Below are 22213 nucleotides of genomic sequence, written 5' to 3' on the forward strand. Positions count from 1 at the left end.
GGCGCAGGCACAGGCCAGACCAGGTAGGGAAACTGAGTATGGCAGATAATTAATGGGCTAGTACCTAAGCTCTCACATATTTTCCAGGTGGTCTGAGGCACGTCATTTATTTGGGTACTTCTGCCACGTCCAGATACGAAGCGACGGAGGTCAACCACCGTGGAAACATTCAGCAAAAGAGCTATGCATAGGAACGAAGGGAAGGAGAGTGTGTAAGAGAGCGATTCATGATCCAAATAGGCTGAGGTTACCCGTACGCCAACTTTGGCTTTCGCACGACAGGTGACTACATTCTATTTTCGGGTACATCGAGTACCTAGATGTCCGGGCTTATACTACCTACTAAACCTTTTGCTTTGGCTATTAAAAAGACAGTTTAGAAAATAGTTTAGAAGACAGTCGAAAGACATTTCAAAAAGGTAGTTCAAAAGACTTCAGAAAGATCTTTTGTAAAAGACAAGTTAAAAGGATACATATCTATATTGTAAAACCGATTCTCTACTCTAGATATCAAAGTTCTAGTGTACCCATTCTCTACTATATCTGAAAATAGAATATTCTGTCGTGCGAAAGCACAGATTAGCGTGCGAGAAGCCTCGGCCTCTTAAATATACAGGATGTAAGATATCTAAGGGGCTGGCATCAATGCTGACAATCGGTGGGCACCTCTGCTCTATCGCGTAGCCTTCCAATACAGTAAGAGCTTTTTTATTCAAGAAATTTAAAACCACTTAAAGTTCACTGTTGGATGTATAGGATCTTGAAGTCATATCACGATTCACCCAATAGGTTCGTTCCATTCGTGGATGTGTAAAGTAGCAAGACCAATTCCCTGTTGACTCGGAAAACAGACAGATGGCTGAAAACAGCCGGGAATAGATTAAGTTCCTGGATAATTATTTTGATTTGCTATGGATCTACTTCGGGCCCATGACACAAGCCACTAGAGGTGCCCTGGACATACCCTGTGAGGGTCGTAAGTATTTTTGAGAATATATATTTGAGCTGATCATCCACTCTTTTGTCCGATCCGAACATAATACCCGCCTTACGCGCTGGGTGACAAGATTGTGTGTGTAGGTTAAATTTTATTTTCGATCTACTAGATTATTCTCTATTTACCTTGGACGCGTAGAGGTATGCTCCCAATGAGAATCTTCCACCAAGATGTTGATAGGAAAGATGGATGCGAGATCCTATATGTCCTGGAAGGCTCAGCCTAGTAGGCGCATCATCATCGACGGGGCGAGCCAACAGACAGAACCTAGGCAGATGATCCTGACAAGCTTAAAAGACATCCGATCTTATCTTCTGTCCTGAATTCACTTCTCTAATGAGCCCAGCTCAGTACATGCAAAGATAGAGACCTGTGTTTTGGACTGACGTACTCCACGTGACTGGTAATACCCCGCTAGATTAGCCATTGTCTTACTCCCTTTCAATGGTCTCAGCCTCACGCTGACACTCACACTCTCCTCATTTTGCGATACCATCTTAAGAAATCACTTCCATCAAAATCTCATTGCTATTCAGACAGGCCAAAATGCTCTCGGATGAAGAAAATCTTCGACAGTTTCTCCAAAAGAACGAGTCGACTCAGTACATCCGTCTTCAATGGATCGACTTCTCTGGTATTCTACGCGCTCGCTTCGTTCCCGTTGCGCGATGCATGCAGATAGCCCAGGGCTTTGATAATTATCTTATTCCGCAAGTGAGCATGATATTTCCTGTCTCGACAAGACCTTCACCGATCGGCAATAATATTGAAACATGGATCTTGCGTCCCCACTGGTCCTCGCTACGCAGTTGCGGGTTCAGGCCGAGTCACGCCTCTGTGATGTGTTTCTTGGAGCACAAGGAAGCTAAAGATACATATGACAAGTGTCCGCGTATGCTATTATCCGGGGCACTCGCGCAGCTTGAGGGAGAATACGACACAAAGGTACTAGTCGGCTTTGAGATTGAGGTCATGCTCCTAGGCCAGAATTACCAGCCCCTCAATCAATTAGACCGACTGAACAGCTATCAGACGACTTCTGGGTTGCGTGGTCAAACGCTGGACATAGTTGAAGAGATTCTCGACTCTTTCAAGAAATCATCCATCAACATACACCACTTCCACACTGAAACTCATGATCAGATAGAATTTGCTCTCAGTCATGAGCCGGCCCTTCAAGCTATCGACTCGCTTATTCTAGCACAGGAAACAATCCGCACAGTCTTCATCAAACACAACATCAAGGCAACAATGGCTCCTAAGCCACTCCTCGACGGGCCGACTAATGGTATCCACCTGCACATGTCCGTTGATAAGCTAGCGCCAACATACACAGATAAATTCCTCGCAGGAATTTTGAAACATATGGGAGCTATTTGTTCTTTTGGAATGGCCAACTTTGACGGCTATGTTCGCACTGTCAAAGACGCGGCCGGTGCGTGGATCGGGTTTGGTACTGAAAACCGCGATCTACCAGTCCGCAAAATAAGTGATCAGCACTGGGAATTCCGTATGATGGATAGCACTTCAAATCCATACTTGTTTACCGGGGCAGTTTTACTGGCTGGCTTGAGCGGAATTCGCGAGAGGGCGGTTCTGATTTGGGAGGATTGTCAGGTTTTCCCGCATTCTCTCGATGAAGGAGGTCGTGTCAAGTACCAAGTTGATAAGAGGATGCCGAGTAGTCTGCAAGAAGCGCTGGAATCACTCAAGGAAGACGCTGATTTTCAGGCGCTAATACCGGAAGGCATGTTGGGCTCTTACATTCCCATTAAAGAGAAAGAAGTCGAGGTGTTTCAGACCATGACAGAGGAGCAGAGGATCCGCAAATTTCTGGAATATTTTTGATGGTGATCGATGTGATGAGTTTACGTTGACTATACAACCTGTTCAATATAAAAGAAATGCGTGTCATGGAGTTATCGCAGTAATCTAACTCTCAATAATCTTCTCAGATTGGAAGCTAATGTGCTCTCTTTGGCAAGCACAAATGTTCAATCATGAAAGGCCACGAGTCGAACCTCTATACTATGGCGTAGGTCGCCAGTCGAATCAGGATTGTGAAACGAAGCATGGAAGCCACCTTTGAAGTTTTAGTCAAGATTCGGCATCACGAATAGTTCGAACAACTTACGAGGCATATCCCCTTCCGAATCAACATTCCGGAAGACGATCAAGTCATTCTCTCTCATATCACTGAGATAGTACCACCGATGCGCCTCGTCATGATGAAGTAGCGAATTCTCTCCCACTCGTTTATAATGGAGAGCATCATTCGTGGTGACATCCTTCTCAGCATTGATAAGGCTGAAGTCAGACAAAGCCAAAGGCCAGTCGTTATTTGGCCCTTTCAAGACGCGCCATACACGAGAGGGAAGTTAGTCAAGAGATAAAAAACAATGCTTGGGTGTATACATACTTGATCAAATCGAATTTCCTGTTCTGATAATATGACGTCTGGTCCGGAAAGATGTCGGCCATCCGCAGAAATGCTCCCCGGGCTGAGAAGTCGGTATGAGCCATTGTCGATGGTTGAGCGAACTCGGCTCGGCGCTCCTCGCCATTGGGAAAAGTCTGATGTCGCTTTCGAACCTTTTCAATCGATCAGCACTCAGCTTAACTAGAGTCAACAAGTTATGCTATACTTGGAAGTCCATGGCTTTAATTTCTTGATACTGCGGAAGGTTGGTTCGCAATATGCCAACAATTTCCTGCATATACTGCTCCATAATCTCGGTTCTCTCGGAAGTAGCATCTTCTGCCTGAAGCGAAGTCTTCGCCTCGATGAAGCAAAATCCGTTCTGATCCAAGGTGAAAGTCTCTTTGGAAGCTCTTGCATCGTGGAAGATGACGGGACGAGTGTCAAAGATGTGATTGGTCATCTTTGCGTCGTCAATCTCATCCACAGGAAAGTCAGTCGCATATGGCTTTTCTGTCTGGTACCGCTTATCTCTCGATAAGAACGTCATATACGATCTGACGTCTTTTGGAACTATCTCTGGAACATTGGATATGGCCATAGCTTCCCAAAAATATGTTTACTATCAAATTTTGAAGTCGAGTTGGGCTGTGTAATTGTTTTGGGTATTCGATGACTCGGGAAGCATGGTAGATTAATTTTATCAGGAAGTGCTCTTGTCATACTTATTCTATACTTCCGCGCTTTGCGACAGAAGCCACCAATGACAAAGTTAGAAATACAGGATCGCGGATCTATTCCCCTATCTAGTTTTGTTTGCGATCAAACTGCATATGCATTAACCCCACGGTTTTCAATCCGGACAATCCTTCTGCACGTAAGCTGCCACAAAAGGCGGAATGGAGCGGGGTAGTAGCATGTGTGTCATTTTCCCGTTGAGGCTCGAAACTTGTACTCTCGCATAAATTTGTAGTGTTTCGCCCCGAAAAATTAACTCAACGTCTTTCCGTGACACCAGCATTTTTATCTTAGACGTAAGTCACTCCAACAGAACTTCGGAACATGCTCTAATGTGCGAGTAACAAAGCTCTATCAACATGCACGATTCCACTGATCAACGTACCCAGCCATGGAAGAAGTGGTATGCTCCTCTTCCCGAAGAGGCTTCCACCGGTCGTATGATTCTTTGGGGAAACAACGGCAATGATAATCTCAACCGCAACGTTTTCGGAACCAGCTCCCCTGCCACTTTTGCCGCCAAGCAACAGATCGAGTCACAGATCGCTGGTAAAGGCAAATAAGTATGACAATACCTTGAGTCTCAGCAGAGTCGACCGAAGTATGAAGATCTCCATTTGGATAATGGCTCTGACGCGCAAGACACATTAAAGGCCCGTCGCTACCGATGATACAATTTTGGAACCTCTTGTTGGAAGATGTAGGCCAGACCAATGTAACTAGCCTTCGAGAGCATTCCCAGAATTTATCCAATTTATAAACTCTCATGATGCTTCAGAATTCTGCAAATGGTAAAAAGGAAGCCGTATGGCAAGCAAATTCCTTTTAGCATGTTTGTCAAAATAGTTCAAGATTACTGCAATGAATTCTTACCAGATAGTCTGCCAGGCCATCTGGGCTGCATATGAGCACGTTAGCGTGGAAAGGAAGTCAATTTCATATTCAATTTCATATTCAAACTAAGTTTCTTAGATCATTTCACTCAACGGATTTCGTGAATTCATTAGGTAGTCGTACGCAGGACCAAATGGCAAGTCCATCCTCATCGAGACCAGAACATGATCCAATGATCAAAATCTTCGTCGTCCAAATCATCAATGCTTTCGACACGGTCTTCGGGGGGAACAATGCTGTTGAAGGTATCCAATGCTGCGTCCAGCTCCTGCTCAGCTTTGGCCTCCTCGCCCATCTTCTTCAGAACATTTCCCTTTTTGTAATGAGCTCTCGCAGCTTCTGGTTTATGATACGCGTCGAGCTTGAAGATCTTGAGGGCTTGGTCGAGTAATGCCCTTCGAGAATTAGCTGGTCCTGTATTTAGATCTGAACAGTGGAACTTACAGTGCTGTTGGACCGTCTCCTGTGCGTGAGAAATGGTCTGATGCCTTAACACATCCGTCGCCTGTTCTGTGGTGGAAATTTCCAACAGAGCGCTTATAATGTTCCAGACATTTGACGTGTAATTTAAAGCTTTCGTCGAGTCGGCCCTGCGCAGCGCGAACATTCCCCCACCCCAAATACAGTTTGCCATTCCTGAAGTCATTAGAACCTGAGCTAAAAAGACGATTCAAACCCACTTACACGAAAGAAGAGCAGTCATCCGGGCCAAGCTCTACATGACGATCCTTCAATGCAGCGTCGAAAATCCGCGAAGCTTCATCGTACTGTCCGAAATAGCCGCGAACAAAGCCCACATTGATCTGAGCCATGGTAGTCTCCTGTGCAGAGGGGTTCTTCAAACCCTGCAGAATAGTGGTCGCTCTTTCAAACTCGATCAGAGCCTCCTCATCTTTCCAATTCATCAGATAGGCACAGCCGAGCTCATTCACCGTGACCCCAAAGTACGAGTCGGCTTTTTTGGCGTCATCATCTAGTAAAACATCCAGTTGCTCCACGCACTTGCTGAAATCAGGCAAAGGATACTCGTGGTCATTGATATGCAACCCGAGCTCTCCTCGGCGATAGTGAAAAGTTGCATCAATCATCTGCAACTCGTAGCTGGGGTTTTCCTCTTTAACTGTATCTCTCAAGAAGCTGAAAAAGGCGAGCATCGTCGGGGAAGCACTGAATCGGGAATCTGCAATGCTAAACCTATACAAATTGTTAGGTTTCTCATGACGTGAGCTACCTCATTCACATACATTAACACATCCAGAGTGAAGTCCATCCGCTTGATTGCAATGGGAAGATCAGCAGCAGCCGGGTCAAAACGATCTCGATACTTGAATAATGATAGTATGTGGGCCCAGAGCTCCGAATTTCGTTGCCAGTCGGTCTGCACATTCCCGAAGCCTTTGAAGACTCTTGGCCACCTAGCACCAAGCATATCTAACACTCTCGAGTATACCTCGTTGAATGTCGCATCGTTCATCTGAGTTCGGACTGTACCTTGTACCAACCGGTGAACACGTAAGGTCTTCTTGTTCCGATTCCTGTAGATCAGCGACCTAGAAAGCAGTTCCGAGCGAGCCTTGGAGTATTCCAATGAAGTTTTGGGGTAACGATCCCAGTCCATGCATGCTGAGTTGTTTTCAAGAAGTGACTCAGGGATACTATCAGGATCGAGAAAGGCGATGACTTCTAGTAAGGCCCTGCCTTCTTTCAAGTCATCCAAGGCCCAGACAGTACCGAGGGTCTGATTGTATCTGCGAAGAGACGCTGACTGTCCTTCTGAGATTCCAAGCATTTGCCTCCGCTCGGAGTCTTTGGAGTACATTTGGAGAAATTCAGTGAAGCTGAGATCCCGAGCTAGGATGACTCCAGCCATTTGAGCAATGGCAAGAGGGTACATTCCAAGGGCGCGAACAACTTCAGGCGCAAGCTTGAGATCATCTTCATCGCTTTCACGGTGAGTGAGTCGAAGAAGAAGAGTTATACCCTCTTCTTCTAAGAGCTCTGGAACAATCGTTCCGGAGTTCCTCAGATAAAGGGAGCTCTTAATCAATGGATCCCGACAGGTAACCAAAACCGAGCCGGCAGCATCCTTCGGCCAAAATTCTTCGAGCGTATCAACGTGGTCCACGTTATCGAAAACGATAAGCCAAGATGCCATTTCTTGTTTGACGTGATTCATATGCTCATATGATCTGAGAGGATTGGCGAGCCATGATAGGAGTGTTTCTCGAATCGCTGGCAAGTTTTGTGCCTCGGAAGGTTTGACGATGCCAAGCTTGAGAGCAATGTCTCTGAAACTATTGAAGAGCTTTGTTTCTTCATCAGCCGCGACCCAGAAGACGGCGTCAAACTCCCGCTCATATCTGTGGACGAACTCATTGGCAATGGAAGTTTTCCCCATTCCCGCTGGTCCACAGAGAGAGTAAACATTCAATGATGGAATTATCTCGCCGAGAGAGCTGGTGGACGAGTCCTCTGGCTCCTGTACCGAGGAAAGAAGGGCTTGCCGAATACTTGCGAGTGTATCCTCCCGGCCAGAAAAGATGGGATCTCTAGGCAATGGAATGAACTTGCAAGGTAAGACAGGGTCGCGCTGTTCCACGGAAAAGTCCTTCAAGGCTGATATGAGATCCGGGTTGAGTTTATCACTACCCGCGGTAGCGTCTTTGGACCATGACCCATTATGTGTTGTAGATCCGATTTCTGACGATCCTATCGTTGAGAGGGGGTTCTGGCCTAAAAAGGATAATCAGTGCAGATTCTACTTTTTCGCACGCAAAATTTTGCGACTTACCGAATGCAGATTTAGGATGAATCATGACGTTTTCGAGGTCTTCTTCATCGCTGCTTTGCTCTCTGACGGTAGACTCATCGAAGATAGAGGGTCTGGCGTCTAATATCCTGTGAGTAGAGTGCTAACAAAGGGGATAATTAACACACATCGTGGAGATTCTTTTGCGATCGCTTTTCTTGTGTCATCCAGTGCTAAATAAATAGACTGGAAGGCCCGGTCGAGTACCTTGCTCCCACCGGACATCATGCAAAGGTCTCGGTGATTGGATTCATCCTCAAAGACAGTTTCTCGATCATGGCCTATTGTTGCTGAATCTCGGGTAACAAACTTTTTGCTTCAGTATCGCCCTGAAGATATGAGAAAACCCAGGAGAAAACTCACTAGAACTTTCTTCCCAATAACTTGCTTGCTCATTCCCTTCTTTTCGCTCACTGTCAAGACATGCTTCTCGTCTTCGGCGAGGATGACTCGGAAAGTCTCGCAATCCACGGCCAGACTTTGAACACATTGCGTATCAAGGGAATTATTTCTCCCCTTCGTGAATTTCTGTAGGATCCATTCGACACCAACCCAGTCTTTCAGTTCGTGAGACAATGAATGCGGACATCCCATGAAGACAAAGCCAGCAATCCTGCGTATCACATTGCGATAGGTTTTCGGACTCTGTTTTGCCAGACATATGGCCTAGATAACCGCAGAATTCAGTCAACGCATCATGACTTTCATAAGACAGACATACCCTTTTCACAATCAATCCGCCTAAGCTGTGGGCGACCAGCAATATTGGAGTATTGATGACCTATTGCAATCAGTCTTGCCTTGGTTTCCAATGGGAAGACGCACAGTATCATCTTCGACGAGGCGGCTCAACTCGCCTAGAAGAGCAGCGCCCTCATCTTCGACATCTCTTCCAGAAAGGACACCATTTGCCGCAAGTTTGTTCGGAAAGGAAAGAATACCGATGTCAGGAGCACTTTTTGCGTCTAGTGTGCCCAACCACAGCTGGCCTTTTGAGTTTGTCCAATGCTCTGGAGGCGTTGTTCCGACTCCACCTACGGCCAGTAGACTATTGTATTCAGTTATCATCCTTTATCCGTGAGTGCGAAATAATTGATGAGAAGGTCGAAACATACAGTGTTCCGACTTTTGGACCGACATGAATCTGTTGCAAACCTCCACTCCGGGTGGCTCTGGTGCTTGACACTGGTTCGGCCATGTTTGCTTCTAGAACCGGTCTTCACTGGTTCCCGGAAAACAGGAAGTATAGATCAAGAAATAACCATCGCCACAACGAAGGTAGTTCTAAATCGCCCTTTTCAATTAGGTTCGCGATGGGGCCTCGAGCGTGCCCCGCCGGCTCGAGCCGCAACTGGTTGCTGACCCGGCAAGGATTCCCTAACAATATCATATGACGCGACATCCCTGTCCATGAATTCTCCAATGGGCAAAGGACACGACGCGACTGGTCAAGGATGCTCTGATAAGAATGTTGTGTGACACGTCCGAGTCCGGTGACCCCGCAGTACCTCCCCTTAACGATGCAGAGCCTCATCTAGCACCTTTCAATAAAGAGGGCTCGCACTTTCAAGGCTGCCTCAAATAGCTATTTGATGACTCGATCCCTTTGACCTCGAGGGTTTGCAGGGTTTGTCGTCTTCTTTGGCCCTGCATGAAGCAGGCCGGGGTTTTCCTGTCAGGACCAGGCCTTGTTCCTTTCCTTTGTGCTTTAGGGCCTTATAGACCCTGTTCTGTTCCCTTCTGCTTCTTCTTCTTCTCCTAGTCGTCTTCGTCTTTATGCTCTAGATAGACCAATTTGACTCAGTCTCCCTCTCTCTCTCCGCTTCCTGTGCCAGCAGTGCCGTGGGCGCTGTCACTATTCATTACGCTATCTTGCAGTAATGAAGGATGGCAAGGATCAAATTCAAAGAGGAGAGGAGTCGTAATGGCCGATATCGGCTAAACCGAAAAAGGAGTAGTTAAGCCGTGTAACTTCTCGCTCACTCGTGGACTTAAAATGTCTCAAAGATTCGTGTACTTTAGCTCAATCTCTTCTGGAAGATCTCCTAAATTAATCGTTCAGAATCTATCCTGACAGTCTACCCATTGCGCCCCATTTAATTTTCTAACACGTTATTAGGAAGAAGACTCAGAAATCTTCATGGGATTTCAGGCTTATCGAATCCTATTGTATGCATCTTTTCGGGTTTCAGCCAGCAAACATGTATGTGAATTGCGCCTTCTCTCCTATTGCCGCTATTTGCCACTGCGAAGCAACAGTAAATGTCTCGTTATACAAATTCTAAACAATATATAATATGAACTTCCAACTTCAAGTTCAACGTCCTTCAACGCCCTCGAGCCACCTATGTATCCTCCTCTTCTGCAAAACCTAAGATTCGCAAGAAGCTCTTCATCTTTCGCTCATCCAAAATGAAAACCGCCATAGTGATAAACATCAACGGTAAAGATACCGCAAAGAATATCCATAAGGATATGGAACCATTTCCCAACTCCCTAAAATTCATACCGAAGAAACCAGCCGTAAATGTAAACGGCAGGTAAACAAAAGCAACGATTGTAAGCTTGGTGACCAACTTTGCCTGCTGAATGGCGCGTTGTGACTCTGCCAGCATGCTTTTGTTACTGATGACTGTCATCCCTTGATTGCATTTCTCATATAGGAGTTCCGCTTGAGAGTGCAAGTCTTGAAATATACTGTGCATTTCAGCCAGGCTGCAATCGGTCATACTTTTTTGATCAGTCGATATAGATCGACGACCATTTTGAAGGATACACGTTTGGTCGTCTGTCAACTGAAGCATGTATGAAGCGGTGCTTAGCTGATCTTGAAGAATGTTTCGAAAGTATAGCAAGTTGGTCAAGGTCGGGTTCTCATCACTGAGTGACAGCCGGTCTGTTTCGTTGAGGATTTTCTCCTTCATCACATTCAGGAGCTGCTTCTGAGAAAAGGCAGCTAGCCTGAACACATCTGACAAAATATGAAAGCGATCTGATTTTGCAAGCGACCAATCTAGACCACGTCCGTAGCCTTCTGGAAAAATAGCAAGGCTTTGTGTGTTTCTTTCTTTGGCCGACCCAGTGTCACTGTCGTTGATGCTGCGGGATTTCAGCGCGCACCTCGTTTTGTATTGAATTATGGGAAGAAGTGTAACTGGCAGCCCTTGTGGTTCATCCCTCAACCATGGGAGAGGTGGCCCTTGGGTGAAGTTGTGTCCTGCGTCTGTACAGGCGATGGCTATAATTTATCATCAGCAAATCTGTGCATTGTTATCGTTATAGGGGTCGAGTCTTACCCATCCAAGTTTTCCCGATTTCGAATATAGAGATCACAATCTCCTGCTCTATGACACAGTGTCTTTCATCGAGTACGTGAAGATCCCGCACAATCGAGACTCCCGTGTCTAGAATCCAAGTACCTCTCAATGCAGCCCGGTATCGATGAAGATCACTGGATGCTTTCGCGCGCAAGGAATCTATCTCTTCCTGAGATGATCGATATCGACGGTTTCTGGATCCGATGGTAAAGATTTTGAAGCGAAACATATTACTCATAACCGACGGTGCGCTGTCAAAATAACAGTCGCTACCTTGTTCCGAGCGATACCTGAGAAACCAGCGAAATAACTCGGGATCTGCATAACAAAAGGCGCCGATCTTCGAGATCCAATTAGGTGAAGGATGACCACGTAAGAATAGAACCTGCGGATGTGATATTTCGATGTTACTCTTTAAAGCCTCTACGCACGGATCGGGCTCAGAAAATCCCTCTGAGCGCCCAGGATTTCGAGTAGTGTCAAACATGGAATGCTTGTCCGAAAGAGACTGCTTGTCGGATGGAGTCTGCTGGCTGGAACTGCTCGGGCTGACGAGCCAAGCAAAATTACTGGATTCATCGCTGGATTTGTGCTCAAGAAATCGTTTCAGCGTCTCATAGATTTCCCCGGGGTACAAGGTCTCAGCGCTGGATTGCTGAGAGTGATGCGCGATGGCTTTGACGTATTCTTCCGCCGTACCTAACATTTTGTCAGTCAGACGATCGCAATATTCAATATCCAAGGCTTACATTTTGGTGTATACGATATTGGCTTGCTTTCTAACGTGGTAGAGGTAGTGCTGATAGTACTCTTCGATCGAAGAGGACGCTGTGGGCTTCTACCGCTCATCTTTGTACATCTCAGCAGTGACAGCCCGGAAGCATAGATGGGCGAAGACAAGGTGATCCGTGAGCAGATATAATTGATGTGCGAGGTGATTGAGTTTTAATCCAAGCCATTACCCGGGCACTAGTGGTGACTTGTTCGCGCCTCGTAAATGAGAGAATGGGGCCGAAGCCTCATTCGCCTCGTTTCTTTTTCAACACGAATTCAGCAGGGCGCAGACAACCCGGGCGGTAGGGTTTTAATTTATTAGCGTCTGTGCCTGGCTATTTGGCCAATTCTGCACAGTTTGTTATGCCCGGGTTTGCATTGTATCTGACAATCTGCTCGCCCCTTATGCTATACATAGGCCTCCACTGCCTCAAAGGCTGCTGACGAATCTCATATCTCTGTTGCTGACATTTCTGTCCCTATTTCTTCTTTATCTCTGCCTGTTATGCAGCTCAATATCATGCTTCAGCAGGTCAGATCTACCGATCCCTACTCGATGCCGGCTGTCGGAGCGGATAGGTAGGGACCAAAAAAGAAAAAGCTTATTCTTTACGTAGGGTTGATAGCATGTATGAAAGCTCGTAAGCCAAACAATCTGGAGGCCTTTCAGAACGTGATGGGTGAAAATCTATTTGCTGTAGAGCGATCTCTGAAGGCAGACGAAGCCAGGTTATATGTGGCTGCCTATGGCAGAGCGATCTAGATTTCATTCCACATTTTCTGACTTGACAGCTGCCGGTATTCACGTTCAGCCATGCAAAAGCAACGACCCTGCGTCACTCGAAGATGGATCAGCATGTCATGCCCCCTGAAACTCTTTGCCTGGAGCTGACGATTTGTGGGGCGCAGTACATTTGCAGTGGGCTGGGGGCTTGGGCGCATGTAACGGCAGCATGATTGGCTCAAGGAAAGATCACAAGAAAAGATTAATTAGTTACATAGTTGGTTATTCTATACAAGCTGACTACATAGCTTGTATTGCATTACACTAAAAAAGAATTAACTATGCTATGCTACTCCTTCAGTGATTGAATAGATAGGGAATCCCAAGTCTAATGAGTCTGAGTAAATGATAGTTGACTATTAAGTTAACTAAAGGTTACTTGACTAATAACTAAAACAGGTAGTTAGTTATGAAAAGTGATATTCACCCAGGTAACTAAGAAATTTCGTGACAGCATTCGAGTCCTCAATGACACTGGCGCGTTCATTGACTTTTCAAAACGGAAGGAGTTCACTTCTCGGCCAAAACAAACATGCCTCCAAACCAACCGTACGCCCGTTTCAGCCGTCGCCCATACTGACGAGCGACCGTAAAGGGCAATTTCCCCCGCGGATGCGGCTCGTGGAATTGGATATTTCTTTCAACATCCAGCCTGGTGGGCTGGAATTGCCAGACAGAGCCATAAAGCTTCATGACCGTAAAACCGACCGACGTCATGGCATGCAAGAAGTCATTCCAAGGAACTTCACCCGGTGTGGAAGTCGCAGCAGGATTGAAGTATATAGTGCGGAAGACCTTGAGAGCGCGCGCATCGACTGGGAAAGAAGGCTGGGGATCGACGGGGTTGGGCTTTGACAGCACTTCGGCTTGCGTTGGTGGTGTGGGTGGGCGTGCTTTTCCACGGGTTTTGAGCTTGGTCTTGGGCTTTTGGATATCAAGCTCTTTCGCTGATGGCGCTGTGTAGAACTTGGAAATTGGTTGATACAATGTGTATGGATCTGATTCGATCGCTTTTTGTTGTGCAGGTACCCCAGGCGACGGCTTCTCTGGCTCGACCCATTCTCGAGTACGTTGTAAGATGCGTGGCTGAGACAAGAGGTTCCGAACTGCACTATCACGCAGATCGCCGGCTTTGGCGATTATGACATGATCGATGGAAACCCAGAAAGCGTCCAGATTTCCTTCGGCTCGGCGCAAGGCGTCCACGGTCTCCCGAGTGCGGCGCTTGTCGACGGGATAGACGAATTTGCCTCCAGTAGGCTGGCCCAAGGTAACGGCCCTGGATGAAATGCTTTTCTCGTGCAGTGCGGCGAAAATTTTGCCCCAGGATTGAGTCCGTTCGGCATATTCTTTCTTCAAAGCTTCATCACGTTCCGCAGCCTCGGCCACGAAGGTCATGGCCCATGGGTGGTAAAGGTTCAACTGGTTCAGACATTGGGAAAGGATGGAGAGATCGCCAACAACTCTGGTGATTTGAGAAGAGAGTAGCTCTCGCGCACGGGGCTCGGATTGAATCAGTCGCTCGGTCTCGTCCACAACCAGAGGCATACCAGCCAGGAACAGAGTTGTGTCGTCCTCCCACAGGGTACGAAGCAGCCAAATCAATTGCACTTCCAGGTCGTTCATCTTGGCGCCAGGCTTTGAGATAACTTTGATCTTCGGAGACTGATGATCGAGCGGCGGCTCACGGACAAACAGTCTTCTTAGGGGTGGTGAGGCCACAGCGGTGTGTCTGAGGGTCCCCAATGGTCCTTTAGCCGCCTGGTCGACGTAGAACCGGAAACGCATTAAGGCCGCCAGGTATTCTTCAGGCAAATCTTTTGAAGGCGATATATCGCCGGCATATTTCTCCTGCATGGCAGCCAGCTTCGTGGCTTGGCTGCTAAGTTCAGAGAAAAGTTCAAGCTCGATGTAGGCGTTCAAGACCACAGAGCCAATGACGCGTGCCCAAAGAACATCGCGCTGGCCATGGCTGAATACTGGATGATCCCTACCCATGGTATCCTTCAACATCTCCTGCCGATGCTCCTGGGCGTCAAGTACAGTTCTCGAAAAGTAATCAGGGTCCTCCCGCAAAGCCCAAAGATGATCCTCTGCAGCAGACGCTCTCGCGGCAAGCAGCGACTCAAGAAGACGAAGATCAAGTTCTGCTGGCAAGCGATAGGGTGCCTCACTGGCCATGATGCTCAGAGATTCAAATCCAGTAACTTCACTTTCAGGCTTGAGTGGTGGTTCTGGTAGAACAGGGAACAAGTCACTTGTCAAATCGGACTCTGGAATGTCATGAAGAAGCTGCAGGCAGCATTGAACGAGAGCATTTAGAAGCCGCTCCTGTACCTCAAGGATCAACAAACCTTCTCCGGGAAGAAATTGTTTCCGTTTGGTCATCCAGTCAAACGCGTCAGGGTGCTCATGCCAACCCACAAGCCTGCCATAATCCCGGGTATTCTCAGTCATACCATTCAGCATCATAATATACTGGTTCAAGAAAACAGGCGCAATTGCTTTGGAGACTTTGCCCAGGTGCATGGCCTCGATGTCGGCGGCAGCAAAATGCGACGGTGGATGGCGGCCTCTGGCGTTCAAAAGCAAAGGCAGTGTCTTGGTATTGAGGAGATCCTCCTGATTCATGAAGGGACACAGAAAAGAGTCTCGGTATTTAGTACCTCTGTCGCGGTCGGCCTCTGATTCCTTCCGGAAAGCCTCGAAGTCGGGGCGATGCATTGCTGGCATGTTCGGCCAGGCATTGAGTAAAATTTTCAGCCTTTGAGGCCGTGTTTTCTTGATCCATCGCTTGCGAATCGTAGCTTCATGGCGCTGTAGAATCTCATGCAGCGTCTCGTAGCTGTTAAATATCTTGGCTGACCTTGCTGTAGCCTCTCGGCGAACGTCTGGAGCCGATTTCATTTCCGGCATAGGCATACTACCACCAGGGCCAGCACCTATGGCTTTAAAGAAAGATGAAGGATCATCCCAATCAATATTATTGACGACATCAGCGGCTTCGTCGGTATAATAAGCATCCGCACCAGGACCGTAAGGGTCGAATTGGTGGTTTGGCCTGAGTTCCATGTCTTCTTCAACAGAGCAGGATTCAGTTGGAAAATCGCAGTTGCGGAACTTCAACAATTTTTAATATATACAAATGGCAAACACTACCAAAATATAAGAAGAGTAGTTGTTGAGTTGAAAAGACGGTGAAAGTGAGGGTCATTGGGGAGTGGCTGATCACATGACCTGTATAATGTATTGTGAGGAATCCATAAATTCTGCCAGCAATTGGCCAATAAGAATGGAAAAATCGTACATCATTGGTTGTTCTTTGCAAACGCAGGCATCTTTGAAGTCTGCAGCCGATTTTTTAAGTGCCAATTATGCATTGGCCCGCCTCTCGCATATCTTACTCTGCAAACCCCAAAAATGTTCACATATCTAGCAGGCTACATCCGCCAAGGCCGATAAGAACATAAACAATAATCATTCACAGCCAGCTTCAGTTCCAAAAAAGTTAAAAACGACGCTGGATATTTGAAAGCAACGAGAGGGTTAAGTAGTTGTTTATAGGCAGATGAAGTGCTAATTAAGCTTATCAGTTACAAAAGTACTGTATATTTCGTCACCAGAATAGAGTAATAGAAGTAGTTCCATGGGTACAATAGAGCAGATTTGGTAACCCTTCCCTATGTTCCATTCTTTTTTGAAATAGAGACACCTTATTGAATTCATCTCGACGTGTCATCCCTTTAGTTCAATCTATGCGCGTATAATAGGCTACGGCAGATGCAGTATCCATGTTCTTTCGACTGGCTTGTTTTGTCTCCCCGCGCTGACGGCCCCCAATGTGGAGCAGCACGCCCCGCCATGTGATTTGACGCTCTGAGCCTCACTCCTCGCCAGCTGGCGCTGAATGCGCTCTTCTCTTCTGCATACGAAGAGTCATGGATCCTGTGACGGCCTTCGGTCTCTTTTCTGGCGCCATCCAGGTCCTGCAAGCCATTGCATCGACCGTTGGTGGCCTGCGCCAGCTGACTGGCAAATTACGAGAGGCCGATTTCACCATCCAATCCCTGATTCAGGAGCTAGCATGCATTCGGACGGCACTCACAAGCCTCAAGGAGTGGCTCCGTATCCACCGCAGTGGCAGCGGTCGCGATGGGCCCAAATTCGATGAGCTTGATCAAGACCTGGCTATTGCCATGGACGGGTGTCGGGTTATTATGGATGTCTTGTCGTACGAGGTCTTTGAGCTGGTCCAGAGCGCTGAAGAGAGCGGGGGCATTAACTTTAAGACCCGCATGAAGATTGTTTGGAATGAGGATACCATGAGAGGGCATCAGGAGAAGTTGCGCGCTCAAGTCCAGGCATTGCAGTTGTTGCTTCAAGTCTGTCAATGGTAGGAATGCACACAATTTTGTTGTTGTCCTTCGAAAACTGACCACATCAGCCATTCATCGACCGAGCAAGTTCGGCTTCTCAGGAAGGCGACAACCCGACAAATTATAGGCAGGGTCGCTGATGATACCGCGACGCTCAGATCTGGTCGGTTAAGTCGCGTAGCGACCGACACGGATGTCATATCGCAGAGCAGCAGTCGGCGGGCCATTAGCGATCGGATCTTTGATTTTGACGCGACTATCATGGATTCGCCGGTCTATCAACGGGCGCTGCAGCAATGGACGACCCCAAGTCTACCTTTGGAGGCGCAGCAATTCCAGCCGCAGTCAAGACAACCGAGTATCAGCGTCACTCAAAGCTCCTTCACCGACGAGGGGTATAGCAGCTATCACTCTGGGGGATATAATACTACAGCATTATCCCCAGACCTTGCTCAACAACAAGAGAACTTACTTGTCTTGCCGAAAAGCCCATCCGCGCCCGTGCATACCAGGAGCGTATCTCAGGCGCAAATTCCTCAGCGACAAAATATCGGTGGAATACGGAGAATCGTATCCGACTCAAAAGCTTTGACCCGAGGGCAGTCATCCGGTTCCAAGCTAGAAAGATTCTCATCCTTCCTTGGACGCATCAATACAAGCAGTCGAAGAAGTCTGAGGGTATCGCCGGTAGGTTCGCAAAGTATACCAACTACACCAAATACCAGGGGGCGTGGACACCGATTACAAGCAAACCTCCACTCAAGTATCGATCTCGCCAAAGACGGTGCATCAGTCTCCCCGCTCATCAAAGCTGCCCAAGCAGGTTCTCGAGACGAAGCGGAACGACTCATTGAGCTTGGCTTTGATATCGAAGAGCGACATGAACGATCAGGCCGGAATGCCCTACTCGTCGCTTCCCACTGCGGTAAAGAGGCTGTGGTCGATCTGCTGATTCAATGTGGTGCTCGACTGGCCGTCACGGATGGATCAGGCGAAACACCCCTCCATTTGGCAGCATCACGAGGCCATTGGGAAGTAATGGAATTGCTGTTGATAGATCGGACTCTCATCGAAACCCCGAATCTCAAAGGCCGTACCGCATTGCGTGTAGCTGCGGACTGTGGACAGCCTGACTCCGTGCAGGTGCTACTTATGCACCATGCTCAGGTGAATGCCCGGGCCGAAAACCAAATGACAGCTCTCCATGCTGCAGCAAAGCGCGGTGACAGCGAGATCGTGCAGCTACTCGTGGCTTATGGTGCTGACGTGGAGGCCAAGGATGGAATGATGATGACGGCGTTACATTACGCTTGCGAGGAAGGCCACCTTGACGCTATAAGGATTCTCCTGGAACATCGAGCGAACATTGAGGCCCAAGGTCGAGACCGCAAAACACCATTGATCTGTGCAGCCGAAGCTGGGCGTGCACAAGCAGTAGATTTCCTGCTCAAACGCAAAGCGTCTTCGCGCAGTATGGACGATAGTGAAATGACCGCCCTCCATTGGGCTGCTTATAATGGGCATGAGGAGACCGTTAGGATCCTAAGCGAAAAGAAAGGGCTGCTGGATATGGTCAACAGTGTAGGTCGAACGGCATTACATCTGGCGGTCATACAATCACAGTTTGCTGTTGTGGAATTCTTGCAACGCAAAGGCGTTCCTCTCGAAACACGTTGCAAAACGGGTCTTACAGCACTTCATTACGCGTGTATGGCAGACAGTTTCGAGATCACAAGGTTGTTGCTCTTGACAGGCGCTGATGTCGAAGCATCGGAGTCCCAACATCAAGAACGGCCTCTACATATTGTTGCCTCTCGGGGTTCCTTGTTCCTGTTAGATTTACTCTGTGAGAAGGGAGCATCTCTAGATGCTCGTAATGGCATGGGTGATAGGCCCGTTTGTGTGGCTAGCCGCTTCGGCCATGTTGAGGTTGTCCAGAGGCTACTCGATCGGGGATCACCACTGTCGCTCAAATTTGGCACCGGATTTCGAGAGGACTCACCTTTGTGTCTGGCTGCTATGGGTGGCCATTTGCATGTAGCCTCGCTGTTATTAGTACGCGGCGCATCTGTCTTGAAGAAGGATGAGGCTGGATGGCAGCCAATGCGCTATGCTGCGTACCATGGCCAGCCAGAGCTCCTCCAGCTGCTATTATCAAGTGGCAAAATACCGGACGCAGATATAGCTGATATCATCAACATGCCAGACACGGTCGGCTTCTCTCCTGGCGTGCCTGAAGATCGGATGCACCAAGTGCAGCAGCTGCTTAACCAAACACTCAGCCGAAACCTCCAACAGCCGAGTATACCAGCTCCATTGAGTCACTTTGGAGTCTCTCAGGGCGGGAGTATGCGTGATTTACTCTCAAGCGCGCACACGCCCCTTCCCGCTCCAGATCTGCCATTTCCATCCGTGTTTGAAGCAGATAGCTCGACTCCCTTTGAGCTTCCAGGAAGTTTAGAACAGGAAATCTCTAGTCCGGCCAGATCTACTGACATCAGTCCATGGACTGCCACCCCGGAATCAAGACAATCCACCGATCAACCGCCCCCTATGGCCAGTGACCGAGTCACGGCGCTATCAAGAGAGTCTAGGGGCTCATCACCCCTCGGACATCAAAACAGAAGACCCAATGGGACAAGGAGTCAAAGTCGATCCCGATCAAAAGACACCCCACTGGTGTCTGCAACATTCACCCCTATAGGATCTTCATCATTTATCTCGCCACCACAACACCAGTCGAGCTCTAATACGCATCGGAACATGGCATACCGGATGAAAAATGAAGTTCCTCCAGGCTTGAGACCTACCTCTAAACCACCACCACCCTCGGACCATCCAACCGAGGCAGAACGAACACCACGAACAATACCCGCGAAACCTCACGCAACATCCCGAGCTGGCTCTCGGGCTCGTACACACAAGCAAGATACTTATGATGACTCTGACTCGGACTCGATTTTCTCTGTATATACAGCGCCTGAAGGTGAGGCTGGACCTGACACTTCTACAAACTTGGATCATCAGGGTGGTGTTGTGGAGCTCGCATAAAGTGATCGCTAGACTCTAGTTTCTCATTTTGCGGCCATCATAATATAATTTAAACACGATTCAGACGCTCTATTAGGATTCTTTGCGTGTAGACGTTTTTTATGATGTTGTTTTCAGGGGTAGTATGAATGTAGAACAAGAGCAAGGTCTTTCTAAACATCTTCCCACAGCTCTTTCTAAATATTTTCCCAGACAGATACTCAAATGCCATTTCACTCTCTTCTATTTAAATTTAAACAAACTACATGAATGCAATCAAAGATGATTCCCGACAGGAACAAAGAACATGTGCTACATCGATTTTTACAGCAGCTCACCTTAAACATCACCAAAAGAGCTCATCGACTTTAGGACATATGACGTCAATGTAGTTTCCAACAAGACTCTGATTGCGGCGCAATATCACTTTAAATTGAGACAATTAGGGTAAAGCCATTAGCCCGCAGGGACACAAGTGGCAATTCTCGGGGCCAAACCATCTAGTCGCCGAATGAGGGCGAACGTTGGTAGCAAGGCGCAGATTGTACTTTAGCGGTCGCCGATCCCTCAGAAATCCTCCCAACCAGCACAAAAGCACTGTCCCCGTATGCCACCCATATCCTTGGCTTACATGGTTAAGCCTTGCAGGTCCGGGACATGAGATTGTTTTTAAGAGATATCGTCTCACTGACTCAGTAGTAATTGATGTTCAGTGGTCCACAACAAAATGCCGACCTACACGAGCTCAGCCTCAAATTCGAATGCCGCGGCGGCGGCCGTTGCAGAAAACCTTAAGAACAATCTCGCCATTTCTCAATTCAGTTTTGACATAATTGTTTGCATTGGGCCTTGGGCTGTGAGATCTGGCTCTCATTAATCCGTCGACGGAATAAATATGATTTGAAGGCTCTACCTATGTGGACCGTCCTGGGTTCTGTCGTTGCGGTTTTCCTGTGAGTGGCTACATCTTCAATCGACTCGGATAAAAAGCAATCGAGAACATTACTAGCTCATGAGTGGCAACAGCTACAAAATATTCGGTCTTCCTTCTGAAGGCCAGAGTATCTCAAAGAACGCCAATTCGTCCAAAGCCTATAGAGACTTTTACTATCCTGGAGCGATCATTGGCTCTCTCTTCCGACATTCGACCATCTGTACGCTATTTTATATCTTTTACACAGTCATTCATGTCTGCCTTCAATTTTTGGAGACTGGAAACAAGCCACCAAGATGAGTTAAAATTCTCCACTGGAACGTCCTTCGGTTTATCGTGATAGCTGCCATCATTGATTGGGCCTTTTATATCCGGCAAATGCTGGCTCAAAAGGCCCGGTCTACGGGTCACTCTATGGGTCAATTGTCAGTACTGCAAATAAATTGCTTGATATGCAGCTAGCAGTCTCGGTTATTCGATGGTTGCCTTCTATGGAAATTTTGGCTTGGGCTATTTATCTGTCTACCAAGACCATCAAGACTCGATCAAAGATAAGGGTGAGTATATAAGGATTCCTTCTCCTTTCAAGCCTTTCACTAACCACCTTCACTCTAAACACCCTCAATATTTCTCCTTTTTGGTAGTGTATTCTTCTTCGCACTAAACATGATGTGGGCCATTTACTATATCTATCTGTTTGCCACCTCAAATGTAGCAGCAACTGCCATCTCCGGCGTGAGCCTCAGCCATACTATCTTCATCTTCCTGATTTATCTCTGAATTCTGCCATTCTGCGCGCGATGGGGTCTGATCTAATGGGAAAACCTAGAGAAAGCCTTAGAACAAATTGCTCAACAAAGCGAAGCACAAAATGCTTCACCATTGCCCTGAGATGGGTGTCAGTAAGAAGCCTTCCTTTGTGGCGGAGACAGACTCACGAATGTTATTGGAGGCAGGCGAGGCAAAACCAATTGTGGAGGCAGATGGGTCAATGCCTGTCATCAAAGCTGATTCGAGAATGGTCAGTAAAGACCAAACAGGACACCCTCCACAATATGAAGCACTTCCTCAGTCGGAAGGATCGACCGAGCGTTGAGCTTTTGATGGCTGCCTATGTCATAAATGCAGCGTTCATGTACAA

At 47.5% G+C, this 22213-nt stretch overlaps 9 protein-coding genes across 9 annotated transcripts; 4 read left to right on the top strand and 5 right to left on the bottom strand.

The window, feature by feature from the left end:
* Positions 1-1543: 1543 nt before the first annotated feature.
* Positions 1544-2845, top strand: N7473_013395 (uncharacterized protein; the record flags this gene model as incomplete). The annotated part of the gene is made up of 1 exon (XM_057159334.1): positions 1544-2845. One exon carries the CDS (start codon positions 1544-1546, stop codon positions 2843-2845), a length of 1302 nt encoding a protein of 433 aa, XP_057002070.1.
* Positions 2846-2991: 146 nt separating this feature from the next.
* N7473_013396 (putative CmcJ-like methyltransferase) lies at positions 2992-3966 on the bottom strand (the record flags this gene model as incomplete). The annotated part of the gene is made up of 4 exons (XM_057159335.1): positions 2992-3080; positions 3132-3304; positions 3417-3589; positions 3643-3966. The coding sequence occupies 4 exons, from the start codon at positions 3964-3966 to the stop codon at positions 2992-2994; spliced, it is 759 nt and encodes a 252-aa protein (XP_057002071.1).
* Positions 3967-4513: 547 nt separating this feature from the next.
* Positions 4514-4717, top strand: N7473_013397 (uncharacterized protein; the record flags this gene model as incomplete). The annotated part of the gene is made up of 1 exon (XM_057159336.1): positions 4514-4717. The coding sequence occupies one exon, from the start codon at positions 4514-4516 to the stop codon at positions 4715-4717; it is 204 nt and encodes a 67-aa protein (XP_057002072.1).
* Positions 4718-5196: 479 nt separating this feature from the next.
* On the bottom strand, positions 5197-8082 carry N7473_013398 (uncharacterized protein; the record flags this gene model as incomplete). Its single annotated transcript, XM_057159337.1, has 6 exons — positions 5197-5443; positions 5493-5684; positions 5733-6242; positions 6293-7781; positions 7840-7938; positions 7986-8082. The coding sequence occupies 6 exons, from the start codon at positions 8080-8082 to the stop codon at positions 5197-5199; spliced, it is 2634 nt and encodes an 877-aa protein (XP_057002073.1).
* Positions 8083-8138: 56 nt separating this feature from the next.
* On the bottom strand, positions 8139-9055 carry N7473_013399 (uncharacterized protein; the record flags this gene model as incomplete). The annotated part of the gene is made up of 5 exons (XM_057159338.1): positions 8139-8186; positions 8221-8523; positions 8579-8638; positions 8683-8905; positions 8973-9055. 5 exons carry the CDS (start codon positions 9053-9055, stop codon positions 8139-8141), a joined length of 717 nt encoding a protein of 238 aa, XP_057002074.1.
* Positions 9056-10202: 1147 nt separating this feature from the next.
* Positions 10203-11880, bottom strand: N7473_013400 (uncharacterized protein; the record flags this gene model as incomplete). Its single annotated transcript, XM_057159339.1, has 3 exons — positions 10203-11095; positions 11154-11425; positions 11606-11880. 3 exons carry the CDS (start codon positions 11878-11880, stop codon positions 10203-10205), a joined length of 1440 nt encoding a protein of 479 aa, XP_057002075.1.
* Positions 11881-13242: 1362 nt separating this feature from the next.
* On the bottom strand, positions 13243-15804 carry N7473_013401 (uncharacterized protein; the record flags this gene model as incomplete). Its single annotated transcript, XM_057159340.1, has 1 exon — positions 13243-15804. One exon carries the CDS (start codon positions 15802-15804, stop codon positions 13243-13245), a length of 2562 nt encoding a protein of 853 aa, XP_057002076.1.
* An 866-nt stretch (positions 15805-16670) lies between these two features.
* N7473_013402 (ankyrin repeat protein) lies at positions 16671-20159 on the top strand (the record flags this gene model as incomplete). The annotated part of the gene is made up of 4 exons (XM_057159341.1): positions 16671-17125; positions 17177-17503; positions 17554-17799; positions 17834-20159. 4 exons carry the CDS (start codon positions 16671-16673, stop codon positions 20157-20159), a joined length of 3354 nt encoding a protein of 1117 aa, XP_057002077.1.
* Positions 20160-21943: 1784 nt separating this feature from the next.
* N7473_013403 (uncharacterized protein) lies at positions 21944-22168 on the top strand (the record flags this gene model as incomplete). Its single annotated transcript, XM_057159342.1, has 1 exon — positions 21944-22168. The coding sequence occupies one exon, from the start codon at positions 21944-21946 to the stop codon at positions 22166-22168; it is 225 nt and encodes a 74-aa protein (XP_057002078.1).
* Positions 22169-22213: the final 45 nt, after the last annotated feature.

The sequence above is a fragment of the Penicillium subrubescens genome (assembly GCF_028828155.1).
Source record: "Penicillium subrubescens strain IBT 31985 chromosome Unknown utg000014l_segment0_segment0, whole genome shotgun sequence".
Taxonomy (NCBI): domain Eukaryota; kingdom Fungi; phylum Ascomycota; class Eurotiomycetes; order Eurotiales; family Aspergillaceae; genus Penicillium; species Penicillium subrubescens.